The 27,924-nt window shown below is 37.3% G+C and overlaps 1 protein-coding gene across 1 annotated transcript in view; it reads left to right on the top strand.

The window, feature by feature from the left end:
- Nucleotides 1–26,235, top strand: part of cnih2 (cornichon family AMPA receptor auxiliary protein 2) — a 173,759-nt gene extending 147,524 nt beyond the window's left edge. The window contains exons 4-6 of the mRNA XM_039769352.1: nucleotides 15,527–15,639; nucleotides 19,416–19,559; nucleotides 20,587–26,235. Coding sequence (XP_039625286.1) covers nucleotides 15,527–15,639; nucleotides 19,416–19,559; nucleotides 20,587–20,614 — 285 coding nt within the window. The 3' untranslated portion in view covers nucleotides 20,615–26,235. The remainder of the gene's footprint in view (nucleotides 1–15,526; nucleotides 15,640–19,415; nucleotides 19,560–20,586) is intronic.
- Nucleotides 26,236–27,924: the final 1,689 nt, after the last annotated feature.

Raw genomic sequence — 27,924 nt, 5'->3', positions numbered from 1 at the left:
ATTGGCAGTCTTCCTCATTCTTAATGTTAGTTGAGGTGTTAACAACACAAAATCAAACATTAGCACACATTAGTTGCTCTCAATCAGTATTTTTTCTCTCTCTTCTTATTTCTTCAAAAAAAAAACAGGAATTTATATTTAAAAGATTAGAAAGATGCCTTTTCAGTATACAGAAGAGAGAAAGTGGTTGTTTAAATGGTTTTTACAGAATTGTGCAAGGTAGGATTGATCTAGCCATTGTCTTGGTTAGGTAACAGATAAGCAAACAATAAAAAAGAACATGGCCGTAGTCCCTCTAGCAAAGGTTCCACCAGGACTCCCCCAATTGGAAACATATAAGTTATGGTGGAAAGTGGAGTGAATTTATTATATCAGATTTCTGTTGGTTATTTCACTGTGAAACACCCTCAGAAGACTATAAAAGTAAAAATTCCATTTCTGTTATCTCTAACTAGCTGAAATACCTAGCATTGCCCGCTTGTTTGAGAAAAATTAAAAAAAAAAACTAAACATTAAAAATAAAAATAAATTAACAAACAATGAAGAAAAGCTAATGTGCTTGTCTTGCGGTCTTGTATGTATCTTATCATCCAGTTGACTCTCAGAACCGGCCAACTCCCTATTTCATTTCAAAAGTAACAGGGGTGCAGTGGTGCTCAAACGTAAAGAATGCTGGCAGTCACCTCAAGTTCGCCTTCTGGTGGTCGTTCTGAGTGTCAACTGGATGATAGCATGCAAACAAGACCGCATGATCACGCCCCACCCTACCCAGAAGGGTGTGGATTAGGGTTGATTTCACCCTACAGTAGTTTTAGTCGACCAATGAAAAACATGTGTACCAAGTTTCATGAAAATCGTTCCAGCCATTCAGAAGTGATGCTGGAACATACATACATACATTGACTTTTAAATATATAGATTCACTGCTTTATTTTGATTAGCTTAAAGAATCTTAACCCTAATTACCTTTTTAAAATATTAATCAAATGTACTATATTATTAATATAGTATTATATTATTGAGTTCATGTATTGGGAAACTACTTGATACTTTTGTATGTTTTGGCATCCCTTTATCGATACCATCCTCAACTAGTACCCCTTGAATTAAGCACAGAACATTCTCTAAAGCGCTAAGTAGATAGCTTCCTAACTTGTGATTTTCTTGGTAGTATTATGCTAACTTTTCCTTATTATCCATTTGGTTGAGAATAGGGAATCTGTAAGAAACTATGGTACTGTATGTAGATTGGATGAAGGAATATATTAAAGTAACAAATCTGTGAATTCTGTTACCAATTGAAGTGTTTGAAAAATGATTAAAAAGAATGAAATCAGTCAAACAGATCAAGAAGCGATCTGAAAAAAGACCAGATTAAACAAGTGCTTGTCATACACAATATTCAATAGGAAAAGCTTTCTAAAAGTCGCACAAAAAATACAAAATAATCAAGAGTCAGCTGACATGAAATGAGTGCTCCAAATAAAGATGGTTCAAAGTTGTCTACATACCAGCTAACCCAAAACTTTATTTAGACTTCACAAATAGCACTTTTAAAGAAATCTTCAATAAAGGCATTTCATTTGAAATGCTATCAAATCTGAATCACAGCTGAATAAAAACAAAACTACAACAAGAAATATTTGGTAGTTACAGAGACAGAATAAGCAAGAGGGAAAGAGACGACAGCTGAGACTGAAGACTGAAGGCAGACGTTCTAGAAAAGATGTGTCAATTTGGAGTGATTTTGGTGTTATATGAGGTATGCTATTGTTATTTATTAGTTGTAGGTAGTCTTTGACAAACTGTAATTCTAATTTCTTAAACATGATATTTTTGAAATAAAATCTCTGCTAAGGTCTCAAGGTAAAACAACTGGCTGCTTTTTACTATAAGAAGCAACAGACCTGGAGCTTTGCTAATAAATTAATACCAGGCAATACTGAATCATAATTTGAAAGGTTGGTTCAATGTTGAGTTCCATTTACCTTAAAAGTCAGATGTCAGAGCTGGGAATGACATCACTCCCATTTAGACCACGTTCTAGTAGAGGATTTGGAAAACCAATAGGGACACCTCCAGTAAAACCTTTTCTGTTCTTGCTTTCTCAGAATAAATACCAGTTGATGACAACATATTATGTGATATATTGCACATACAACTACCACAGCAGCATGACAGAAGTGCTAATAAACAGTTTAATACTACAGCTTTCACTAAAGTTCATGATATATGTTTCCATTTTGGATTGATGTCTTAATCTGAAATTGGACAAACTTGGACTTAATAGACCTTCCCCAAGGTCCTGATTAGGAAATCCAACTTGTGGGGTTGTTCTGGTTGAAAATTCCAATTAGGAACTTGTAAATTCTGACTTCCCAGTTCAAATGGAACATAGAATTAGTGTAATGTAAATAATATTTATATTTTTTCACTCAATAACTCCTTTCCTCTTATATTAATTTATAGTGAAATAAGATTCACTTTTTTACCTTTGCAGTTAACTTACATCAAGCAGCAGGAGAAGTGATCTGGAGTACGAGTGGTTTGTGACTCATTATTATTGGGAATTCAATTTGCTATTAGGAGAATATATTGAATGAGTAAAAGAGTATAAAAGTTTTTGAAACAGTAAAATAAAATGTAATTTAAGTTGCACAGAATGTTTCCATTCTCCAAGAAAAACAAGGTTACAAATTCCCCAAAGCTTTTCAATGGGAGATTTTGACATTTCTAAAATGTGTGTAGCTTGCTGTATTCAAGATATCTCAACAAAAACTGACTGTCTTGACACATTTCCTTGAAGAATAAGTTTCCTGAATATCAAAATCTTGTCACTGGCAGCCAAGTTGCTTCACGTGGACAGACAGACAGACATGGCTATCACAGTACATGCTTTTTGTGTTACAATGAGATTGAACTTAAAAGTGTCTCAACTCCATTTCAAAAATTCTTCAGAAGAGAATGAAGTTTATTTAAAAAGTCAAGTTGGTTCACTGTTTGACAATAGTTGACATCTTTGCATCTTCTGTATGTAATTTGCATTGTCTTTTCCACATTTATTTGAGTTTTCCCAAAAAGTCGTTCAAGCTGTTAGATAAACTAAGTGGTTTTGAGTATATCCTTCAAAGTTCTAGTAGTGCAGTTATTGGGCTTGGCTCCTGTCTTGCACTCACTGTCGCTGGAAGCACCTCATGGACTACAAACACATGCAGCTTTACACAGGCTCTCATGCTGAAATTAATGAACCAGTTGATTGGTCTTCTGTCTTGAGAATTTATCTTTAAAGGAACCCAAAAATGATAATAATGTCTGATAATAATTCAAACAGCTGTTTACCATGCCACATAAAATAAACTCAATAAAAAAATTCCTGAAGAGTCATTCATTTAAGAACAATACCACAAAGTGTTTACCGCTGAGGAAACAAATGTGTGAAAATCTGTGGGCTGCACACATTACTATAGCATTCAGGAAGGAGGATTTGTTGGCATCTTCGACAGGACAAATGCAAAAGCAGTCAAAGCAAACATTCTCAACCTGCAGCACCTCCACAATAGCTCTTAAAGTAAAGAATCACACCCGAAATGAAAACAAGTAGCATGTTCAATAGCCCTCAAATGAAATACAAACAGGATGTGTTATTTTAATTATAATTCAAAATACGTATGTGTCATCAAAGATTTATTAAGGAAAGATTGTGATTGCCTGTTCAGAGTTAGAGGTTGTCCTTAGTAAAGCAGTACCAAGAATTAAGCGCTTTTAAATGTGAAAACAATAAGGGAAGAGATTTAGTTAACTGTAAATTTGATTAAAAACACAGATTTTTACTATTCTCTTTTGACCTTTTTCTGAAGACATTTTTTTATGAGAAGGTCACAGAAAAACCAAACACTATCTGAACTGCCTTAAGCGTCGGGCAGCTCACCTATGTACAAACCCACTCTCCCTCATAATAGGCCATTTAGGCAACCTGTTTAATAGAGCATGTAAGTGTTTGGGATGTGGGAGGAAAGCCACATGAACAGAAGCAAACTTCTCACACAGTGAGGAACTGAGCTGAAGTCCCTGGAGACATGAGGCTGCAGTACTAACCACTGTGTAATTGTCCTGCCCACTAGAAAACAGTTTTTTAAAATCAAAAAAACACAACAATTCAATTTGATGGATGATGCCATTGTTCTAGGAGCTGTCTGGGCTCTCCCCAAGGAGCTCTGAATAAGCTGATTGAACAGCACTGCTCAAGTGCCAAACAGGTCTCGAATCAGCAGCACAACCACATGTAAGTGTATGCAATTATGCTGCTTTCCTTTGCTTTAATAACTGACCAGAACAGATCTGCTTACAAGCATGGGTACAGACCTGCATAATCTAGCCACCCACGGACAGTCTGCTTTACTCCAAGGGATGTCTTCCATACACATACGTTGTTCTGCCAGGATCAGCACAATGCCGGTCTGCACAGAAAATTTCAGTTTGGAACAGAACTAAAGAAATTCAGCTTGCATCACTGGATATTTTCTTATGTTATAGTGACAGGACTGGGCCATTGGAGCATAAAAAACAGCTAATAAGCTAAACAGTAATTCAGTCTATCTGATCAGCTCCTTCGTGGCCTGGAGATTAGAACATACTGCTCTGATACTGTATATCTGAATTCAGACCAGTAACAGTGGTCATGGAAATGTACAGGACACTAACAACAATAAGCTGCAAATGTATCCAGAAACAATCTGCCACAAGGTAGCTCTAAATCTAAGATAGGACTTGGGCCTAGAACTGTATTTTTGTTAAAAAAAAGTACTTTGAATAACCCGAAACAGTAACAGTATGCGGTTTCTGTATAAGCTCAAAGTAAAAAGATCCTTTCCTGGATTTTTGCAGAAGCATTCTGCCAGTTGTGGACATAAAATAATAATGAACTCATCATAAACTTGTTAAATAAAGTAATTTTTTTCTATAACACCAGTAGCAATAAATCACAATAATGTTAAAGGACACTGGTTTGATGTATAATGAACTTGGTATCGCCTACCATTTCACAAGCACACAGTCTGTTCATGTAAACCCTGGAATAAACAAATATTTTGACATTTTTGTTGTTATCTAATATTAGCATATAGAAACCGCATGAAAAGGCCAAGTGCTTCTCTTGACAGTTTTGTTTGGTAGTAGAATATGATACTTACTTTAGTTTTCATGTTAGATATCACTGTTGGCTTCTCCATGATAATGTAGTTTAACCTGTGAAAATGTTTTGACAGCAAGTGCAGAATGAAGCCCAGACAGCACATTGTTTCCTGTAACAGGTCCTTCACTTTGGTTTGAAGTGATGAAACCTTTTATACAGAGTCAGGTATGTGTGTGGTCTGACTGTGCCTTAAAAGGTGACTGCTTGCTTATTGTGTCTCTGGGGTAGAAACTAAGTAAGGTGGGGAGCACAAAACAGAATATACTCAAAGGAAGGAACGAGTTTAAAGCCTGAGAAGGCAACTATAAAACACAAGCAGAGGAATCCAGAAAACGCTAGGGAGCAAGCAGAGTCCAAAGGCAGCACAAGAAGTGAAAACACTAAACTTTACACCGGTGCTCAACGCAGAAACAGATTTTCACCAACATTAATTTTTGCAAACTGCTACAGCTCTGAAAACAAAATGTCCCTTCAATCATATGATAATTATGTGATTAGTGTTGTCCAGCATCACTGTCAGAAGGGTGGGTGAAAGGAGGGGAACTGTTGGGATGAATCCAAGCCTTATTTGAACGCACAGAACACTAAATACATGTAAAATGCAGAATCCATTCTATCCCTTTACAGTATGAGCATAGCTGCTTTTGAAATTGCTCTTGTTCTTATGATGTCCCTACATTGATGGATTAAAGGCCAGAAGTCCACGTGACCGTCATCATCGAGTCCTTCCATGAGAACCCCGAATACAATGAGGACTGATTGATGTCATTTATGTTAGGTAGAATGTCGAAAGTGGGCTGGGTAGTCCCATGGCCTGGAACCCCTATAAGTTTTATTTTTTCTCCAGCCATCTGGATTTTTTCTTTTGTTTTTTCTGTCCTCCCTGGCCATTGGACCTTAGTTTTATTCTATGTTAATTAGTGTTCTCTTATTTTAATTCTTATTTTGTCTTTTTTTCTCTTACTTCATCATGTAAAGCACTTTGAGCTACATTATTTGTATGAAAATGTGCTATATAAATAAATAAATGTTGCTGTTGTATTTTTATTTTCAACTTTTACTGCAATTGTGCTTATTTTATTACAGAATTATGCAATGGTCTGCACATGTATAATGGGTTCAAATCCAATTCAGAGTTTCTTTTCCAGTGAAATGTGGACTTTTTAAAATGTATTTACGGCATATATAGGAAGGATAACATTGTTGATGGCTTCTTCAAATTGGAATAGATGTGGTGATTACTGGCTGTTCTCAAAACTCTTTTAGAATTGACATGATTGTAAAACACTTCCTCTTTTTGTTGCTTTGATGTATTGAGTATAAATTAAGCTACAATACTTAATTATCTGTTGTTAACTATAATACGAGTGTACACCAACTTTGTGCAGTGAATCGTATACTTTCCTAAACAACTTTCAGCTCACAGGTACCTCCATAACCCGATTATTCACAGAAACCTGGTTTCTGAAATGCCATGTAAACCATTATACCAGTTAGAGAAACTGGGTCATTTGCCTGTGAGAAACATGGCTAAAAGAGGCAGAAAACTTGAGTATGTGGCTATGCAAACCCTTAACTGGGTTACTGTTAAAGATTTTGGAGTCTGTGCATTTCCATTGCACACGGTCAGCCTGCATGTGTATTTGCTTTGCACACATGTTCAGTGGCCTGGTAGAAGTATCCAAAAGATATAGAGTATTTCCAGTGATAAATGTTCGGGCAATCACATTATTCCTTCTCCTGGCAGAAATAATCCGTCTCATTGTTTCAGAAACTGCTCATTTGTTTGCATAAACTGCAAGCTCCATTTCTCTGCGCAATCCCTTTTCTTGGCTGTAGAAAAAAAGCACAGGGTGCCTAGGTGTAGCCATTACTACTGATAAGCATCAACAAATAAAAACATGGGTCAGCTAATTTTCTTTTTTCTATTACCTCACCAAATTTCAATGAAATTAGTCAAAATGTTTTTGAGATCAGAATCAGAAAAAGCTTTATTAATCCCGAGGGAAAGTATTTTGAGGTATTTCATTATTAAAGGGTTTTACCCCTAAATATTGATGTAGCAAAATGTCCTTTCTTAGTGGATGCCTACTGCCCTAGATTTACCATCCTGCCAGATATCAGATTTTTAACTAAACAGGAAACAGTGTTTTTTTTGTTTTTTAATGAGTGCATTAGTGACTCAGTCAATCAACTGTGTATTATACAGGGAGATTGTAATGGACGGGGCACTGAGTTATGATGTGTTACTTACATAATAAAGAAGCAATAGAAATGAAATAAATACAGCACACCCCTTGATAGATGTGTAAACAATCCAATCGCGTTCGGTGTTGGAAATGGTCGCTGCCTTCTTGCGAACACAAATCAATACGGTGCACCATATTGGCAAAGGTATGCGCAAGCATTGTAGAGGAGATTTCATCAATTTCCTGTTCAATGTTTCACTGTAATTGTTCCAATGTAGGAGGCTGGTTCTTGTGCACTTTTCCTTTCAGCACTTCCCAAAGGAAGAAAAATCTGGAGGTGACAGGTCTGGGGAATGAGGTGGCCATAGTCTCTTTGAAATGACCCGATTGCTAAAAAACTATTAAATTTGTGCCATACTACTGTGGTGTTATGGGTCCACAGCTCGTTGAGTAAAGTCCATTTTTAAATAAATAATCATTGTGCTCGCGGCTTAGCGGGGGGACGTTGGGCCATAGTGGGCCGTGGGACGATCCGTAGGGTGTGGGCGTTTCTCACCTAGTGCACAGGTGAGGAACTGCCCACATTCATGATTGTCCCGCGGCTAATGCTGCAGCTGCTGTGGCCCTCGTCATTTTAAAAAGAAGCGCGAGTCGGTTTTAAAGGGAAGGTAAAAACGATCGGAGAGTGAAAGGAAAGGAGAGGACGGAGGTTACCGGGAGCAGGAGAGGAAGCAGACGGTGCGTGAGTGTGGTGAGCGCGCGATCGAGCGCTCGTGAACAGCTGCGGGGAAGCTGGGTGTTAGGCCGACACCCAGACGTTTGTGTTGATGTCGCTCCCGCTGAGCGATCAGGTAGCGGGAGTGACCAGGGAAGGCGACTGGCCGCGGAGAGGCCATGGAAAGGCAGCGGAAGTCGGGAGACTTGGTGGTGGGAATCCCCAACGTGAGCGACCTGGCCGTTGTGGGAAACCAAGTTCTCCGGGACTGGGATGAGTGCCATACCGAAGCCAGGGATCGGGAGGGCTCCAGTCTCGTGCGTGTGTTTCAGGAGGGCAGCTGCAGAGAGCGTCTTGCCTGCTGCGATGCCCAAACGGGATTAGCAGGTGAGACGCTAACAGAAGAGCACCAGATTTGTTTGTTGGGTTTTAAGACTGCTTTCTATTTATTGATTTTAACCTTTTGTTTTTAAGGATGTGTTTTTTTTCTATTTATTGGTTTTACTCCTCGTTTTCATTTAATGGATTATTTATTTATTTATTGAAGAACTTGGAGAGTACTGCACTATTTATGAACACTGTTTTTGTTTTGTTGATTTTTAATAAAAGCACTACTCATTTTTGCACCACCCCTTGCTCAAGTGTTTATTTGCCTCCACTGACTAGCTCACTCGGTAACATTATCGACGGTGTTGGGTTCATGTGCTTCCAATATCAAAGGGAGTGTGGAGCCTGAACCCACATCGTCACAACTACCAGCTGATGTGCGTCCCATCTTGCTGTAAATAACCTTCATTGATCTCACGGTCATCCAGTTCATTCATAAGTCAAAAATGCGCCATGCCTAGCTCGCTGTTACATTTATCCAGGAATGCTGTGATCATTTGAATTGCTTCATTATTAAGACAGTAATACATCACAACTAGGTAATCGGGAGCCCGGGATTCCCGGACATTTTTCATTCCTGCATTCCCGGGAATGAAACTGCTGTAATTCCCGGGAAACCAGGAACGCCCAAGCTTGCATATATAGCGTGTAAAAGTGTAGAAATCAATCAAGAAATAACAGTTATAGTTAAAAATAATTAAGTGGCACAGTTTTTTGGCCCACGGTGTAGTGTGTTGCCGATTAATTCAGTCAACAACAGACCAGCAGCAGACTAAGACTGAGCACAGTGAACTGGGAGGAGTCTGAACTCTGCAGCTTACGAATGCCGGGACGGGGCAGACTTCATTGACGTCTGTCAGACAACACCTTTAAACAGCAACTTGAAATTGCAATGTGTCAGTCTGTTGCATCCGCATTATCTATGCCAAGAAACTTGCCATCAAGAAACTGGATGCATCAGTAAAAGCTGAAATGGTGGTGTTTCAGAGCAACGGCAAGCACGGGCATTGTTTAGAACAAGTGTATTAGTATCTGATGACTGTGCCGCCTACTTCAGTGGAGGCAGAGTGTGCTTTCTCAGCAGCTGGCACACTCTGCACGAAGGTACGCTCTCACCTGGACGACCTCACGCTGGACACTCTTATTACTGCAACTAACTAGAAACATGTACTTATATGACAGCATGACTGCTTGTAGATAAGCTTAGTCTTTTATTGGTGTCAACATATTACAGTAGTTTTATAAAAAATAAGTGTCGGTTGTTCTAAAACCATTTACATGTGAGATGCCTGTGCACTGTGTCATCCCCGGAGCCCAGGATTCCTGGGAATGACATGCGGGATTCCTGAATTCCCGGGAATGGATAAACCCATCCAGGAATGGATTCCCTAATCATAACTCAGGGCCCCATGAATTGGAATACCTTATACATATTTAGATTAATAAGAAGATTCTTATTGGCTGATCCTTTGCTAAAAACACGCAACACAACAGAGATTGGTCAGAACATTTCTTATTAATGCACCACTTGAATTAACAACCCTATCGAAACTTTTTGAACTTGGGAAGCTGAATGAAAGCTGTTGTTCAAACTTGTCCCATGAAGGTAAGACAACATTAATATGAAACATAATAAAATTGTCATGTTTATTTACTTCAAAATATGTTTTAAAAAATTAGATGCTGCAGCACCACAAACTTTTAAATGTTGATACTGCTTTCAAAATTTCTCTCTATTATAAAAGGAAATCCTGGGACGAGACTTTCTTGGAGATAATTTCAGCTCCCGCGAGAGATAATTTCAGGTCCTGCGAGACGAGACTTTTTGCCAAGAGATTTTGACAAGTCCTGCACTCCTCTCAAACATTTACATCAAACATTTACAACCACGCCCACAGTTCAATCACTTCTCATTCATGTGAATGCTATTGTCAGAAAGTTTCTGCACTCTCAGCTCCAAGTGGGGTCAGAAATAAAAGACAAAGAGTAGAAGACAAAGTAGAACATCGTAAAGAAGTTCAAAAACATTGGATCGATACACATGCAGGGCATGTTAGAGATTATGAAAGTACTAAAATGCAAAAGTCTCATAAAGCTGATAGTAAAGATCGCATTAAGGCTAACAAATGGAAATTATTACTTGGTGAAATAACGTAACAGAAAAAAGAGAATACTGTATATGGATATAGGTGATATGACAGAGGCATGTAGTTATTGTTCGGCTTTAAACTTTAAGTCAGAGAAAAAAAGAAAACAAGAATCGTAAATATGAAAAATACATCTATTGAAACCAAAACAAATGGTAAACTACATTCTGATTCTAGAAAAATAAATATAGAGTTAGATAAATGCATCTATGATATATCATTAATTAAAAATGAACAAATTGGTATTAGTGGGATCCTTTCAAAAAAAAGTTAGGGAGGAGAGATTAAAACTGTTATGAAAACTCGGGTCGCAAATACTTAAAGGTTGAGAAACGCTGGTCTATATTGTTTTATACAAGGGAGAGCTCATGGAGATTTCATCCAGAGGCAGACAAGAGTGAAGACCTTAGACAATATTTCATTGCTCTATTTGTAAAGCAAAACCAAAATGGGGGCATACTAACCTATTGGCTACTTTCGTCTTGATATTTGCAAATCATTTTGTAATGCTAGGATGTTAAGAGGTGATTGTTGCCCATGCCTAGAAACAATGCTATAAAATATGCAAACCCATAATAAAAAGACATTAAACCAGAAAAGTGATTTTTTTGTTCAGAGGGCAGGTCAAACTGTGTTCTTTAATGGTTTAATTAAATGTAATTTATTGGTGCAAGCTACCCCATGCCTGCCAGTTTGAATAGACATGGGGATAATGAGGGTTAATTGAAGGCTGTTGACTGCCTGATCCATTTAAAGAGCAGTAGTTTCAAGTCATTTTACACACATTGGAAATGAAAGAAGGTGAACACAGAGAAGGGATAATTTAAGTTCCTGTATTTTTGAAGTACACAATTAGAGCCTTTTTGCATTTTTTTCTCAAAGTATTCATGAATATTGTTTCTGTACTGACTTACATAATAAGGGTCCAAGGCGATCATTATGATGAATGTAAATGCAAAAAATAATACAAAGGTAAATTAAATATCATGTGAAAAAAATAAATGTTAAAATCTATGGAAGAGTATATAAAGTAGAGGAGTAAAGTAGTTTAAATCATGTCACCCAAGAGGTTAGGAGAGATATGAGAGGGGCACTTCAAAACAGCAAAGGGCTTGGTTGTAGACGAAAAGCTGACATTTCTACAAAATTATTTGTAAATTAGTACATGCAAAGCTCTTCAACTTAAAGTAGCTTTTTAATAGAATTCACTGATTGACCATGAGCCAATACAAATATTAATATGAATACTAAATAATATTAGTATGAAAATAGAGCATGTGATTGTTTTATATGACATAGTGACATGCTAGGGAACACAAACCTAATAATAAAAATAATACATTTTATTTATATAGCACCTTTCCCATGCTCAATAAACTGTGACTGATTGTTGGCTGAGTGACTTCTAGATTAAGCAATGACAAAATGGGTGAATACTTCCCAAAACCTAAAATGAGGAAATGTCACACTTCACCCTTAGTTATTTATATGTCTACAGCCTCAGAAAAGCCTGGCAACAAAAAGGTACTTGTAGTTCAGTGTTAACAAAAGAGGAGTGATAGGGTTATCATTTGTACACATATGAAAAGAATGGTTTGAAAAGAGCAGGATATTAAAATAGTGGTTTACCAACATTAATTCAGGAATGGGTCAACTGCTCCAAAGTGAATGCAAGGAACTTAGTCTGTTTTGACATTGAAATGCATCCTCAAATTTATCTTGACCTGAAGATTAAATTCTGGTTTTCATTCAGGAGGCACATACATTACTTAAAAACGTTTTTTTTCCTATGGTTCTTATACTTCAAACTGCAGATAAATAGGTTTCTGTCGGCAGATCTAAGAACATATTAAAGGAAATAAGAAGGTCTATGAAAGTATTGCACTTGCAGACTTGTATCTGGAAATTTTCTCTTTTGTTACTTTCTGATTTTTCCCATTCGGTGACTAAGTTAACTGATATGAAAGTTGCTGCATTTCACATTTTTGATTTACTTCAATCAAGAGACCATTATTACATTTTTGTTTATTAAATTTTTGTTACAATGAATCACATTCAAAAGCAATAGTGATAATAGAATGCGTTAGTAGACTGCATTAATTACATGTTTTTAACAGCACTTTACAATGGAGTTAAAAATGGAGCACAAATAGGCCTGTGGAGACTCAACAGCTTACCTGAAAGATCATGCAAAAGACAATTTCCCCTCGGGGATTGATACTGTGTACCAAATACCAAAAAAAAAATATGTATACCAAAATACAAACACAGGAGATTGCAATTCAATTGATTAAAAATGGCATTGATTGATGTGTGTTAGTGGTGGAGGGTGTGTGACTAATTGTTGTTCAATTGTCTTAAACATAACATTCTTTAAAGTATACCCAACACAGTAGTATTCAATAATTAGCAATTGAAAATATCTACTAATGCAAAATGACCAATACTAGCATAGAATCAGTATCAACAGCACTCTATGAAAGGAGAAAAGGAACTGAAATAAATTCCCCATCCAGCTATAAACTGTGGATTAGTTATAATCCGGTAATTTGTTAAAATTATACAAATAAGTAAGAACTTGGAAAAAAACTGATTTATTGTACAAAGGGAGTATGAATGGTGTACAATGGAGAAGTTCAGGGGCTTGCTGTGATTTTTGGTGTATATCTGGGACTGAAAGATCAGGAGCTGGGCGCCATTGATCAAGGGCTTAACCCACTGAAGCCTCACATCTCCTGACGCCACAGTCCATTTTTAACCCCAACCACTGTTTATATCAGTTAGGGCAGCTGCACCTTTCCCATGTTATTAATTTGCTGTCACCATTTAACTGCAGGTTGACAATGTCAGTTTTTTACATTATTAATCCACAGTTAATGTTTAATCCATTCAGTTTTATATATGCTTAATACTTACTTTCCCCTTCCATTTATTTCCAGAGAAGTGACTTTTTTGTACTCTATTAGTTAACTTACCTAAAGCAGCAGGAAAAGGTCGCTGCTGTTTGAGCTCTGCCTGGTATTTCACCCGAGCAGCTGTCAGACAAGTAAAATAGAAACATCTACAAAATATACAAGTTCAAGCCACCACTTTCAAGTAAACTAATTCCTACATGAAGGCACACAGAACATTTCTCTGTTTTAAGATGGACGGGTTCGCAAATTTGCCAATACTTTTCAATGAGTGCAATCTCTCCGAAATATCTGAATTGTTCGGACAAATTTCTTTGAAGAACAAAATTGTTCTGTGGGAGTATAAATTGGTTCATGCAAACAGACAGACAGAGGTGGGCTTTCTCAAAAGATACTTAGCACATTTTATTCAAATGCGCCTAAAAATGGGTGAAGTCACCATCTTTGATCTTGTTAGCATCCAAAACCAGCGTTTTTTTGAAAGCTGCTAACATGAAACATATACTAATCAATAATTTCAGGTGTAGCCTCTTCATGAGTGATAAGAAAATGCTAAGAAATGTTTGTTTTTATTTTTTCTTCAAAGAAATATACATTATATGGCAAACAGTTAAGGTGAAGGTGATTTATTTTGCAAGAAGAAACATAAAATGGATTTCCAAAAAGATGCTATAACTCATGTGTGCCGAACTCCGGTCCTGGAGGGCCACAGTGGCTGCAGGTTTTCATTCTAACCATCATTTCCGTTAGTGACCAGTTTCTGCTGCTAATTAGCTTATTTTGCCTTAATTTTAATTAACCTGACTCAGTAAAATACAGATTTATTTCTTCTCCTTCAAGCATATTTTCAAGATGTTGTACGAGAATTTTCATCTGGCATCTGTGCTGCTTTCTATGTCAGAAACTTTTACCTCATCATATTATATTTTTGATTCTTTCTGTTCAGTTCAAGTTACTACATGAATAATACGATATGTACTATGTGACAATTTTGACAGCTGGCATGGCAGTTCAGTGGTTAGTGCCGCTGCCCTGAAAATCCAGCATCTTTCCTTTGAATCCCATGTCTGGTCATTGTCTGTGTGGGGTTTGCATGTTCCTCCTGTGTTGTGTGGGTTTTCCTCCAAGTACATTCATTTTATTAACATGTCCCCAAAGACATAATTGTCTGGATAAATGGCAATGTTTCACTTCCTGTGTGGATGGGTCCTGCCTCCAATCCCTTGTACCCGATGCCACCTGTAAAGACTATGCCTGCATTGGAGTAAGCAGGGTTGAGAATGTTATGAGACATTTTTTACTACTGATATTCTATTATTATTCTTTTCATAATTGATATTCTACATTTTAAAAAGTGCTTGATGATACAAAGAATAATAGCAACAAGTGATGAAGGTGACCATGGGAAAGAAGAGCTTTGAAACATGGAAGCTGAGCTATAGGCAGGGCTACTGCATGGCACAGGAGTTTCAAAAAAGGAATGTACATTCATCCGTCTTTCAGACACTTGACCTCACCCTCTACTTAGTGCCAAATACTAAATCATCATTTGAGGCCCTTTTGAGCTCAGTTACTCAAGCTGGCTACACTCCCTTTCTCCATGTCCTCCTGTGTTTTTGACGCACCATTGATTTTGCTATTCCTTTTACCCTTGGTTTTATCTAAACTATGCTTTTGGATCCATGTTTGTTTTTGACTTTTCTTTGCCTTGCTGATTGCCTCCTAGCAGTTTTTTCCATCCAAACCTGTCTCTGTATGCTCCAACAGCCAAATTTGCTATTTTAAATCTGACTCAAAGCCTAATGTTATTGTTGTTTTAAACTAGCCACCTCACTTTAGACAAGTCTAACACCTCGATAAAAGGGTGTTGGCCTGAAGATTCTCTCTCTGGAGTTGGTTAATGCTGCTTTATTCAGAGCAATGTCATACTAGCACATAGGTTTTTTATGCTTTCTAAGGCAATATTACTGCTGTCCTCTTTGCAGCTTGTGGTTCCTGAATATTCCATCCACGGCCTTATCTGTCTGATGTTTCTCTGTGCAGCGGAATGGGTGACTTTGGGCCTTAATATTCCTCTGCTGTTTTACCATCTGTGGAGGTAAGGATGTTTAAGTTCACGTCATTTGTTGATTCCCTGTCACCCTTTCTTCCGCCTCCTCACTGCATCTTATATCTTCCGTAAGGTTTGCTGTTTGACATTCAATCCATCCTTCTGCTTCCAGTTGCTAAGTTTAATGGGATCTTCTTTTGTGCAAATAAATACTATTCACTCAGAAGCATTTAGTGTTCTTCTAGGTACTGCTTTAATCAAATCAAAACAGACAACTCTATAAAATCACCTCTGTAATTGCACATGACTCATTTTTTTATTCTCCATTTTCTTGAGGAACAGTTAATTGAAACTTGTGTTTCTGTAATTTACATAGAAGGTGCAGTTTTTGGGCACTTTGCTAGGAACTGCCAGGGAATAATGCAGAATTATAAAGGCAATATTGTCTTAAGAGAGACTGCCTAACAGTACCGAAGGAAAGTTTCACTCTCTCAACAACAGCAGAGCAGAGTTTAATGACAATGCCCTTAAAATACTCAGGAGGCTTTCATGCAACCGATCTCTTAGGTTTTGAATTATATAAAATAGTTTTAAAAAAACTGAAATAATACATTGGTTGATTATATAATTTCAATTACATTTCCTTTTAAAACAGAAGCTACAATTCTGGTTTCAGACTGACGAACATATAGGCGATATGTGTGTCTGTGGAGATCAATGCTGTGTTCCAGTGCACCAAGCCAGAGAGAAGAACAAATTTATGTGCAGAAATTAGCTTGCAAAATGGCAAGAGAAAATGTGTCAAAGAATCAATCAGATGTTCTGGAAAGAAAATAATCTGTTTTGATAGGGCTACAGTGTCCTCTGCCTACACTTTAGTTTGGAAGATGGGCTGGGGTGCCCTTTTCTTGGTGCCGTAGATCTTAATTACTGAATAGTATTCTGAATCAAAATAACAGAGACTTCTGTTTCATTGAAAGTGATTATAGGCAAGCTCAGCTGGAGATGGTTGATGACAACAATCTGTTTAGCATAGTTTGTTGAGACAGAATTAATTAAATAATTTATGTGTTTCTTTCACCCATACATGTATCCATTATTAAGCCCACTTAATCTATTTTAGGATTATAGGGCACAAGACAGAAAGCAGCCCAAGACTGCACATCAGGGCACAGGGCACACTCATGCACCCACACTCCCATTATGGTAAATTTAGAGTCAACAAGTACAGTAATAGGCACATATTCAGGATGCAGGAGAGAAACAGAAGTGCTTGCAGGAGCAACTACGTGGGCCCAATGTGCAAACTCGATACAGTTAGTGCCAAGCAAGGATAGAAATGCAAATAATATTATAGTAAAAGCAATCATAGACAGAACAAAACATTCAGTACTTCAGAAACATAAGGAAGGATGTCCTGTAGCTAATGATGATGCAAAAGGTGGTGTTTGCCACATTAGGAAGAAGGGAAAGTGTTTTAAAGAGTGAGCATCACAAATGAAGCAGTCACAGGTCAAGGGCTTAACATTGGTAAGGGTTTTGTGACAGGCAACCAGAGAGCTATTAAGGTGAATATTATTTTGAAGATAATTCCAATTACAGATAGACCAGTTCAGCCAGAGTAAGGGCCCCGAGTACATGTCAACATTCAGTTCCATTCATCCATCCATCCATCTAGTCATTTTCTGGACCTGCTTACTCCATCACATAGGGTCACATAGGTGCAGAGACTTCCAGCAGCACTGAGCATAGTGTGTTAATCAACCATGGACAAGACACACTTATACTCACACTGACCTTACTGTATGATGGACAACCTGACCTGCATGTCTTTGAGATTTGAGAGAAACCAGAGTATCTAGAAAAAAATTAAACCAACACAAAATGAACATACAAACCAGGCACAGAGAGGGCCTAGGTAAAGAATTTGGACATTGAATTCAAGAGCTGCGGAGCAGCAGTGCTAACTTCAGCACCCTGTTACCCACTTTTTCTTCTGTTTATAGTCAGGTAATAGAATTACAGCTGTCTAGGTAAGAAGCGAGGTTTGGTAAAATATTTATTTTCACGACTGAAAGATAAGGATGACCACTGGAGATATTCCTCATTAGATCTCAAAAGCATGCAATATTGGTAAAATACTGTTCAAAAAATATTTGCTACCCTTTGATCTCTTCTTTAAATTTATGTGAAGAGTAGTGGATCAAACCTGCTGTACGTCCAGGGTTTTCAACAGCAGTTTGTGAGACTGTAACAGTGAATTAACATTCTGCTTGTTGAAACACCTTACTGTAGATATGTACAAACACAAAGCATACTCTCCACCTCTTTTTGTTTTTACTCTCTTTAAATTTTACTCTTGTGAAATGATCAGACTCAACAAAATGGTTTGGGGCAGCCACCCATATAATTTCCCTGGCTGCAATGGGTTTTGAAAATCAAGAGAGATGTGTCCTTGATGGAGTCCAAAATAAGACTGATGGTTCTTGGAAAAAAGGCTGCTTTAAATGCCAAAAGAGGAAGTGACATAGTGGACCAGGAAGTGACGTGTTTCTTGGGCCGGAACCGGAAGTGACATGCTTCTGGGTGTCAGAACTGGAAGCGACATGTATCCAGGCTCCAGAACCGGAAGTGATGTTCTTACAGGTGCTGGAACTGGAAGTAACGTCTTCAGGGTTAAAACAGACAGGTTTTCCCATTTTTTGTCTGCAGAGACAACAGAAGAAGGTTTAGTGCACCCCGCCACCTCCTGGCCTGGCGTGGAATTACCTTCACATGCTCCCTCCTATTCGCACATGTGTGACACTCTCCAATTGTACACCCCTCTTGGACCTCGATCTGCAATCTTGATATGATGTGAAGCACCAAGGTAGCCAAGGAATGAGTTATTGTAAGGTAGAACATTAAATAATGAATGAGAGAGGAAGGACGGTCTTAAATTCAAAACTTCTTTCTCATATGAGGGCCATCACAGTCATCCATGAACAATTTAACAATATTTTAGAAAAATACATGTGTTTGGGATGTTGTAGGCATAATTCTGAATACCAAACATTTAGATTATGTGACATAGTAATTGAAAAAGTTTAATGGGTGTTTTAGTATTGTTTGCTATTGTTCAACGTTAGGACCAATTGAAGCTTGTTATGTCAGTATCTTTGTTATATCTATTCTCCATAAAAACATGAGATTAAAAAAATTTCAGCCATCATTAGTAACAGTATGGGGTGAGTGACAGATACAAAAATTATTATTTTTGGGTGGAGTATGTCTTTAAGCAAACTGCATATCCACCTTTGTTGAATATAGAAGTATATTCTTCTATTCCCTGAGACCATTCAGTACAACAATAGATAATGTCATGCTAAGCAGATTGACATGTTACCTAGTATTCCTGAAATTAGACTGATTCAGAGGATGATTAAAGCCAATTAAAATGCTCTCATCATGAAGCGGCAAGTCACGCAACCGTGACAGTTGAATTTGAGTTTAGGAAGGGGATTAAATTCACTGATTCACTGAACCTGATATATTCTCAGCTTTTCAAAACCATGAATATTATTTATGTTACTGATCTTTTGAAAGTTAAGAGCTTTCATACTCCCAGCTGAGACTCATGTGTACTTTCCTTTTACCATATGCTTGATATTCAGAATACTATTTTTAAAATGAATTTCTATAAATTGCAATCCAGTTTCAATATGTATGAAATTCAGTATGTAGAAATGCATTTGTCATTTGTGTTCTGTGTTTGCATCGGCGTGACACTTCAGTAACAGATTGTTGTTTCTGACCTGGTAGCATCTGTCCTCATGTTCCTGCAGGTATTTCCATCGTCCGGCAGATGGTTCAGAAGTGATGTATGATCCAGTAAGTGTAATGAATGCAGACATCCTCAACTACTGCCAAAAAGAATCTTGGTGCAAACTAGGCTTCTATCTTCTCAGCTTCTTCTACTACCTTTATAGGTAAGTGATATATAGTAGATTTATTTTGACTACTTGAAAAAATGATTTTTGTCAATGTTAATTTTGTTAGATTGCTTCTTTTGGTTACCACTATGGTCTAGATTGTGGTACATTTGTCATTTTTTTTATAAAGCACGATTTGTAGTAAATATAATCCAAATTGAATACAGTACAACAAATTCAAAATGGATTGATGTATGTATAAGGACTTGAAATTATGAGTTATGGATCATTAAAGGTTAAGTAGAATGTATGAAAAGGTAGCTTTCTTGGTGCAAGTGCCACCACTTTTTTCCACTCTTGTCAATAATTTGTAGTTATTAATCAGTCACTCATCCATCTATCAATTCCTGAGCCCAGTTATTCCAGCGGATTGTCAAGTGAATCTGTAGCTTATTCTATGAACATCAGGAAGCATGACGGCACCTATCTTGGATTGCACATCAGCCCATTACAGGAAATGCTCACAAACTCATGGTCACTTTTGTGGAGGCCAATTTAAAGATGCCAGTCAGCCTAAAATGAACATCTTTGGGAATTTGGGAAAAAAAAGCAAAGCACTTTGAGGAAGTGCAATGATCAGTCAATTAATTTAAATTTTTTGGCGAATTTCATAAAGGGAACCAGAACAGAGTGCTATTTATAATAAAAACTACGTACGTGCAAAGTATGTGGAATAAGCTACAATGCATTTTGGCAGATAGTTGTACTGTAGACAAGTTTTGACTCAACAATATTTTGAAAAAAGAAGTGACTAGGGATTTACAACTACAAAATGCAGGGCTCAACAACCTGTTCTTGTCAAAAAATCTCTTATTTTTCATTGCGATCCAGCTTGTCATCCAAAGATGTTGCGTATTAGTCCATATTACACTGTTGGTTTTGAAAACTTTGAACTGTGCCTTGAGTATTTTAATTACTGACATTAGCTAACTGTGGATACCACTATCAATGTTTTCAGATTTCAAAGTATAACTATGCTAAATTAGTATTAATTATTAATATTTTTTATGCTTTGTTCCAACAGCATGGTATATACGCTGGTCAGTTTCTAAAAGGTGGAAGCTATTCTCTGGATCCAAGACACAATTTCAGAAACTTCTTATTGAAAAACAGAAAAAAAAAACTCCTAATTTACTGGCCTCTGAGAAAGCTGTGATGGGGCCAATATGTCCTCAGGGAAAGGTGAAAGGGACAAATAACAAGACAAGGACAAACAAATGAATGCCTAGGACATGCCAAGCAGGACTATCAGGCAGTCTGTACCCCAATTCTGCTGCCAATACCTGAGGACGTCTGGTATCCTGTATACTCCTCCACCCTTTTCAAATCTGCAATCAGACAACAATGGAGTATAGCTAAGCCTTTCTATTTAGCAATTCACCTGGCCATGATGTCTACATTCAAGCTGTACAATTACATTGCCACACTGATGGATAAGGTAGATGAAGAATCAATCTACTTCATTGTTTCAGGATTTCCTGGGGTTAGATGCTGGTGCGTCAATGCTATTTCTCAGTCAACTGCACTTTAATTGTTTGTATCAAGACAGCTCAGCTTATTTCAACTGCAGGGCCACGCTGAACAACTGTAAAAGGAAATGCACTAATTGCTACACTCCCAGTCTCTGTGTGGCCTCTAGTGGAAATTACCTCTAGCATAGATTTTGGGGACAATTCATTCTGTTCCTTGCTTTTGTTATCGGGACTTATTGGACAGAAATAAACAGGGACAAACACAGTAAAAATGGGAATCTGACATCTCGAAGCACAAACAACAGAACATGCTAGATTTGAAATTTCCTCATGATTCTTTTTCTTGTAGAGCACCATTGGTTAGTTTTGGTAAGTCAAACAGTTTGTAGGGAAGGGCAGTGCTGAAACATTAGAGCATTAACAGGCACAACAGTGAATATGTAGACAGGTAATTAAAACACTAGTTTAGAAGACATAACAGGGGGAATGTCACTTGCACCAAAAAACCTCAGCATTTGAGGCATGGACAACATTCCACATAACATGAGTATCTTAAGTGAGTCTTGTGAACTGTCAAGGGGTCCAGGACTAATTACTAAGACTCCCTTAAGGCAGAATCACACATTTGAAAAAAAAAAAAAAGCCTGGTCTCATTATTAAAGAGTGTGTGTTTGTGCGTATCACTCTCTTTGGGGGTTTATGTCCATTTCCATGGACAAGAACTGTTGTGCTTTATTATCAGACTGCCAGAAAAAAAAGGAAAGGTTGTAACATCTATTAAATCTTCAACATCATCTATTACATTTTTCCATATCCTTTGCCCCCTTCAAAATTTTTATGCCTTCAAGTCCAAATTTTAAAACAAGGGAATCAACCTTTGTGCTGTTCACAGCTATTCTTCTAATGCTTCTTTCTACAGCTCACTTGTGCTTGCATTATAAACTGTACTTTTAACATAATGTTGTTTAATTTGTATTTCATTGTCCAGCACATGTACAATAATGGCCACTTTGCATTTCCATTCAATTACTTAAAGCATACAGAGCTTGCCAAATTTATTACGAGGATTTCAACGACTATAATTCACAAGTGAATTTAAGGACGAGTTTCATTTCATATCTTTGTTACACTTTATGGTTTTCTATGTGCAATAATTTCTATGTGTTACTGTATTCTCTCACTTGGATATTAAGAAAAACCTACTGTGCTAAATGGAAATTCAGGGTAATATTGCATATTTGACTGGCAAGCCCTATATAGAGAAAAGAAGAGGTTCAAAATGTATGTGAGTGTTACTTGATGCATTCACAGCAAACTGTTAAAATTGTTTACAAACCAGGATATTTATTTTATAAATGCTATATTGTTGCTGTCCTTTGCAGAAAACATAAAGAAAAATCAAAGTTGTTCAGAAATGAAAATACACAGCCACTCATGTATGCTGTAAGCTAAAAACACAAAAATCCTACTCAGAATTTTAATATGATGTCCAAGTCAATCACCAAATACCTGGCATCACAAATTCGATTTTTTTGTTATTTGCTACTTACTTTCAAAGCCAATCGCTGATTGTTACTCTTCAAAGGCTTTGGGTGCTTACAGGATAAAGGTGAAAAATCAGAAGGCATTTATGTAAAAGAGTGGAAATTCAAATAAAAATCTCGAAGCATCCTGCTCACAATCCTGCCTTAGCACATGGTGAATTGTGAAAGCTGAAAAAAGAACTTGCAGGACAACACTTGGCAAGCAAATGATATGAGAATAACCACATGCTCAATCTTCATTATATAATTTCATCAAATATTAACGTTTATAAGACGTTTGTATAAAAATGTGATCATAGATTGAAACAATGCATATTTGACTGGGAGACAAAGTACTCTTTCATATTTTTATCTTATTTATAAAAGGCTTTGTATTTTTCCTTTTTGAACAACTCTTTATATATAAAGTCATAGGAAAAGTAAATGCAACCTCCTTTCTATGGTTTTACACATCTAGACATAAAGAACAATTATTCAGTCATCGTCAAGTCCTAAAATTAGATAAATCTCACTTTAGGTGACAAGCAATATATAGCAGACTTACTTTATCACTTTTTTTTCCAACAAATAAATAAGATAAAATCCCGAAGCCATTAGAAAAAAAAAAAAGTAAGTACTCCCCACAATTCAATAACCTGTAGAGCCATCTGTAGCAGCAATAACTTAAAGCAATCATTTTCTGTAGGAGTTTATCTCTCTCATTAGACAAATTTTGGTTACTTGCTTTTGTTCCTTGCTGTTGTTTAGCTGAACGGCACCCTTCAATTCCCAGAACAGCATCTCCACTATGTGGAGATGTGGATTTTGACTTGACCACTCCATACTCTTCATTCCTGTGACTTTTTAGCCATCTGTTGATTTACTGGTGTGCCCATCCTTTTCACCCTGTGAAAATAGATACTAATTTGAATAAAATATAGTTCATTGTGGAATCAATAATTGTTCTGACAGCTTCAAAACAACTCGAAATCATTATTCCTTCATCAATGCGGTTATGGGGTTCTTGTGACTATACACTGCATTTGGGTTTTGCCAAAGATGCCGTTGTACCTAACAGATAAACAACTCAACTTTGCTCTGTCTTTGCTGGAGATATTTTTCTAAATGTCTCGTGGTTTATTTAGATTCTGTCTTGCAAAACTATACCATTCTACAGTGTCATTTTGGCATAGAAGGGTCTTTCTCCTGACTACCGTACCATGAAAGCCATACTTCTTAAGTCTTTTTGAGTTTTGTAACAATTAATGTGTTGTCAGAGGCTTGTAGAACTCTTGATGTGGTCATTGGTCTTTTTGCATTACCTTTTCTAGTGTCATTTCGGTCTGATCTTTGAATGATCTCATGTTGGAGCACCCAGTCCTTACAAGATTGTTAGGTGCCTTTAGTGTTTTCCGAAGTCCTTCTCTTTGCAGAATAAAAACCTCAGATTTTTTTTTTAAATGACCTCCTCATCCTTCCTAGCTTGATTAGCAAGAACAATTGCTTTTCTAAGTTTGTTTCAGATGTCTTTTGTCCTTGACATTGTGCTGTGTTTCCACCAGGGGGAATACAGCTCCCCAAACAAACTGATCCAATAAAGACAGAGCCCAAGTTCAGCATACGACAAACAGGTTTATTATACATGGGGAGGCGCTTGTCTTGTTTCCCACCTATGTAACACAGTACAATAAGCACAGTGACTATAAAGACTTTCTTCCTTTCTCTCTCTCTTCTGTGTCTTCTCCGCCTCTATTCCTCCTCCCGCAAGCTTCATCCACCTCCTCTAAGCTCTTGCCCTCTGAATGGAGTGAGGCTGCTCCTTTTATAGAGCACCTGGAAGTGCTCCAGGTGTTCCACAATCTCCTTCCGGCTGTACTTCTGGGTGTGAGGGCAGTCCTGCAGAGGAGGGCTCAGCTCTTGTCCATGCACCCCCTGGCAATGGCCACCGGTCCCATCAGGGTTGAGCTTCCATACTCCAAACCCATGGCACCGTATTACGCCAGGGGGATGCCCTCTATCATCCTGTCCCCGTGCAAGCTAAGCTCCTTGCCCTGGTCCTTCCCTTGCAAAGGTGTCCCTGCTGGGTAAGAATCCCAGTTGCCCATTACAGCTGCTACAAAGTGAAATGCTGCAAACTGGACTGAGAGAAGGTCAGCTTTTATAGAGAAATGGTATTACTGAGTAAACACAAAGAAATGCACTTGGTTAGAAACATCTAGATATTAAGACCTTGCAAATGAGGTGAAATCAGAAAGTGTGTACTCTCTTGCACATGCATGTTGCAGTAAATAAAAAAATGAGAAAATTAAATCAGCTAAGGGTCATTTGAAATTAAAGTTACCTAATTTTAGGACTTTGTGTTGGACTAGATGATTGTTAGTATTATAAAACCATAGAATTTAAAATAGGTGTACTTACTTTTTTACATGAGTGGATAAGTATTATGCTATATATGTATACAGTAAATCTCTATATTTTGTATGTAAGCATGTATATCTATATATATACACATATATAGAATTTATATATACTGTATATGTGTATATATATATAAAATTACAGATAGATTGAAATATATATGCAGTATAATATCTAAATGATGAGGAGCAACTCTGTTTGACATTCCAAGCTGCAGACCTCCAAATATTTAAAAAAAATATATATTTTATTTATTTAACAAAAATTAAGTTAATTTAAGGTTTTAACTTTATCATAATAAAAATAAACCGGGCAATTCCCATGAGCTCTCAGATCTGACCGTCTCACATTATATCTCACTGGTGAGATCAGTTAGCCTATTGCCCACTGACGTTCCTCCAAAAAGAGTTCTCTCAAGGGCCTCACATTCTTTCTTGCTTCCTCAGAAAATTGTGGCTGCATTACCTCCCTGACTGATGAGCTTTTGTCCCAACTAAAGCTCTCATTTGTTAACTCAGTAGGGCCCTTTTTTAAAATCTCTTCAAGGAGTTCCTTTTGAAGAAAGGCCCCTAGACTAGAGTCACAGTCTGAAGGAACCATCTTGTGAGCATGCCCTCCGATGGCCCTAGATGTTACTGCACTCCCAATTCTATATGTTTAAAGGACCAGATATCCTGGGTTAGTTCAGGGCTAGTAAATGGCAGCCACAACATTGTAGATCTCCTTGAAGCCACCTACCGTAGTGGACTGGAGAATGCAATAGGTGTCCTGCCCTTCTATCAGAATTCCTGGTAATGCTTTCTGGTGCCTTGAGGGAATCGACTGCCTGTCCAAAAAGTGCTCTGTATTGACACTGGTCATGGCCACATATTAGGCCCCGTCCTTCTCACCATAGTTTTTCTTTTACTGGTGCTTACCCCATCAACAAATGGTCTCTGTCAGGACTGCCCATTGACTTATATCCTGTCATTCAATCCCTGACAAATAAGCAATTAACTTTACATATGAAGTGTTGAAGTATCTATATTTGTTCCAAATGATGGTGTTGTTCAAGATTGATGTTGGTTAAATGGAAAGACAAACATAAAACCTTTTTTCTTATTTTTGTAATTCTCATTGGCAAATTTGTCATCCACAGTGTCAATATTCGGGGCTCTGCACAAGCTGTTTATATGTGGTTTCTACTATTTTGTATTAGACATTAGAGAGTGATATTTTCAAAATAAATTCTGAAATAAAAATAGGGATTGTGTACTGCAAGAAAGAAATATGTTGTTGGTTTTTACAGCACAATTAGTAATTTCTTCAGAAAACAAAGGACCAATTATGTCAGTGTGTTTGTTTACATGTTGCTAATGAATATATTTTTATTTCTTTGGAAGGAGTCAAGGTACTTATTGAGAAAGAAGAAAATGCATTACTGTGATTAGTAGCAAATGAGATGCACACATTTTGTACCAAATAAGTAAACTACTGCAACAGTCCTTCTTCTCTTCCTGCTGGAGAGTGAAAGGTTGCAGGTTCAAATCCAGAAGGAGAACAATATGTGGGCAGGAGGGGTGAAAATCTGTTACAACAGTATGTTAAAATAGGGACAGATTAAAATAAAGATGTTTTCTAACTCAGAACAGGTCATTAAAACATAAATCTTGTTCCTCCCCTTACGTGAAATTCATTCTACAAACAACATGCAATGGCTCATTTGAATTTTGGAGCTTGTCCAAATATATTGATAGACTGTAGGATTCATTTTGTTTTAATGGGCAAAATCTAACAAAAAGACAAGTCAGTCGGACATTTTGTAGATTTTCAGGAAAGAAAAAATTGCAAACCTTGCCTATAAAAAATCAATAACACAGCTTTTTAGACGTTGGTGGTGTTGCAGCCAAATTGAAAGAATGAATTTTTTAAGCCCATCTTTACTGATCTCAGCCTGGGGAGACATGCTGTTCTCTAAACTGCACAGTTTATACTTGCAGATTAGGCTGGGAAGTGGAAACAGGACATGACCAATCTCTCCAGAGTGACACATGTTAGCAGTGACATTTACACATTCCGTTTTCTATTGAAAGATGAGAACAAGATGACAAATCTTTCTCTGAATCATTTTTTATGAAAACAAATGAGAAAAACGCAAAAGAAATTTATACAGAATTTGTTCATTTTTGCTAGATTCTTGTGAACAGGACCACAGAAAAAAAAAAGTTTACAAAAAGTGTGGAAAAATTTGCCTGGCAGACAGCTCATTAGCTACATTGTTTGAGACAAGAAGTAAGTGCCTGACAACCAGTCTGTATTTCTGGAAATTTAGTTATTCTGCCTGAACCTGATCGAAGGCCTAAATTATATCAGATCATTTTACTTTGAAATTTAACCCACTCTGAACTTGTAAAAATAAATAAATAAAATACTGTGGTGAAGCTATAGCAGCCATGTCTTTCAGGAAGCTGAAAACACTAACCCTGACCTGGCTGTATCTCAGCTTGGGTGGTAATAACTGGGAGTGCTCGGTGTTAAATGGCAATATGCACCTAACAGCAGAGGATGTGAGATTGTGTGCTTGCAGATCTCTGAAAAATAGATAGGAAGAATGGCCATTCTCTGGCTTATCTGAATGGTCAAGATTTTTTTTTTTTTTAATAATGGCCTCCAGTATGTTAAGCAGTTGGACATGAAAATAATGTGCCTTGAAGGTGACATGCTAGAGACGTGGCTTGATTTTGTGTAGCTGTACGCAGTGATAAGAATCATGTGGTTCCTTACCTAAGTTTAAACATGGCTGGAGTCTGCTTGTTAAATGCAACACATTTCAGGCAAGCTGCTGGAACATTTGTATGAGATTTTAGTCCAGACAGATTCAACGGTAGTTCAAGCACTGAGATTTGTGTGAACACCGGCTAGATGCTCAAATGCAATAGGCAACATTTCAAGACATGAGCTACATTGAAA

This window comes from Polypterus senegalus, chromosome 11 (assembly GCF_016835505.1).
Source record: "Polypterus senegalus isolate Bchr_013 chromosome 11, ASM1683550v1, whole genome shotgun sequence".
NCBI classification, from domain to species: domain Eukaryota; kingdom Metazoa; phylum Chordata; class Cladistia; order Polypteriformes; family Polypteridae; genus Polypterus; species Polypterus senegalus.
Note: the sequence above shows the minus strand (reverse complement) of the source record. Positions and strands in the feature narration are given on the sequence as shown.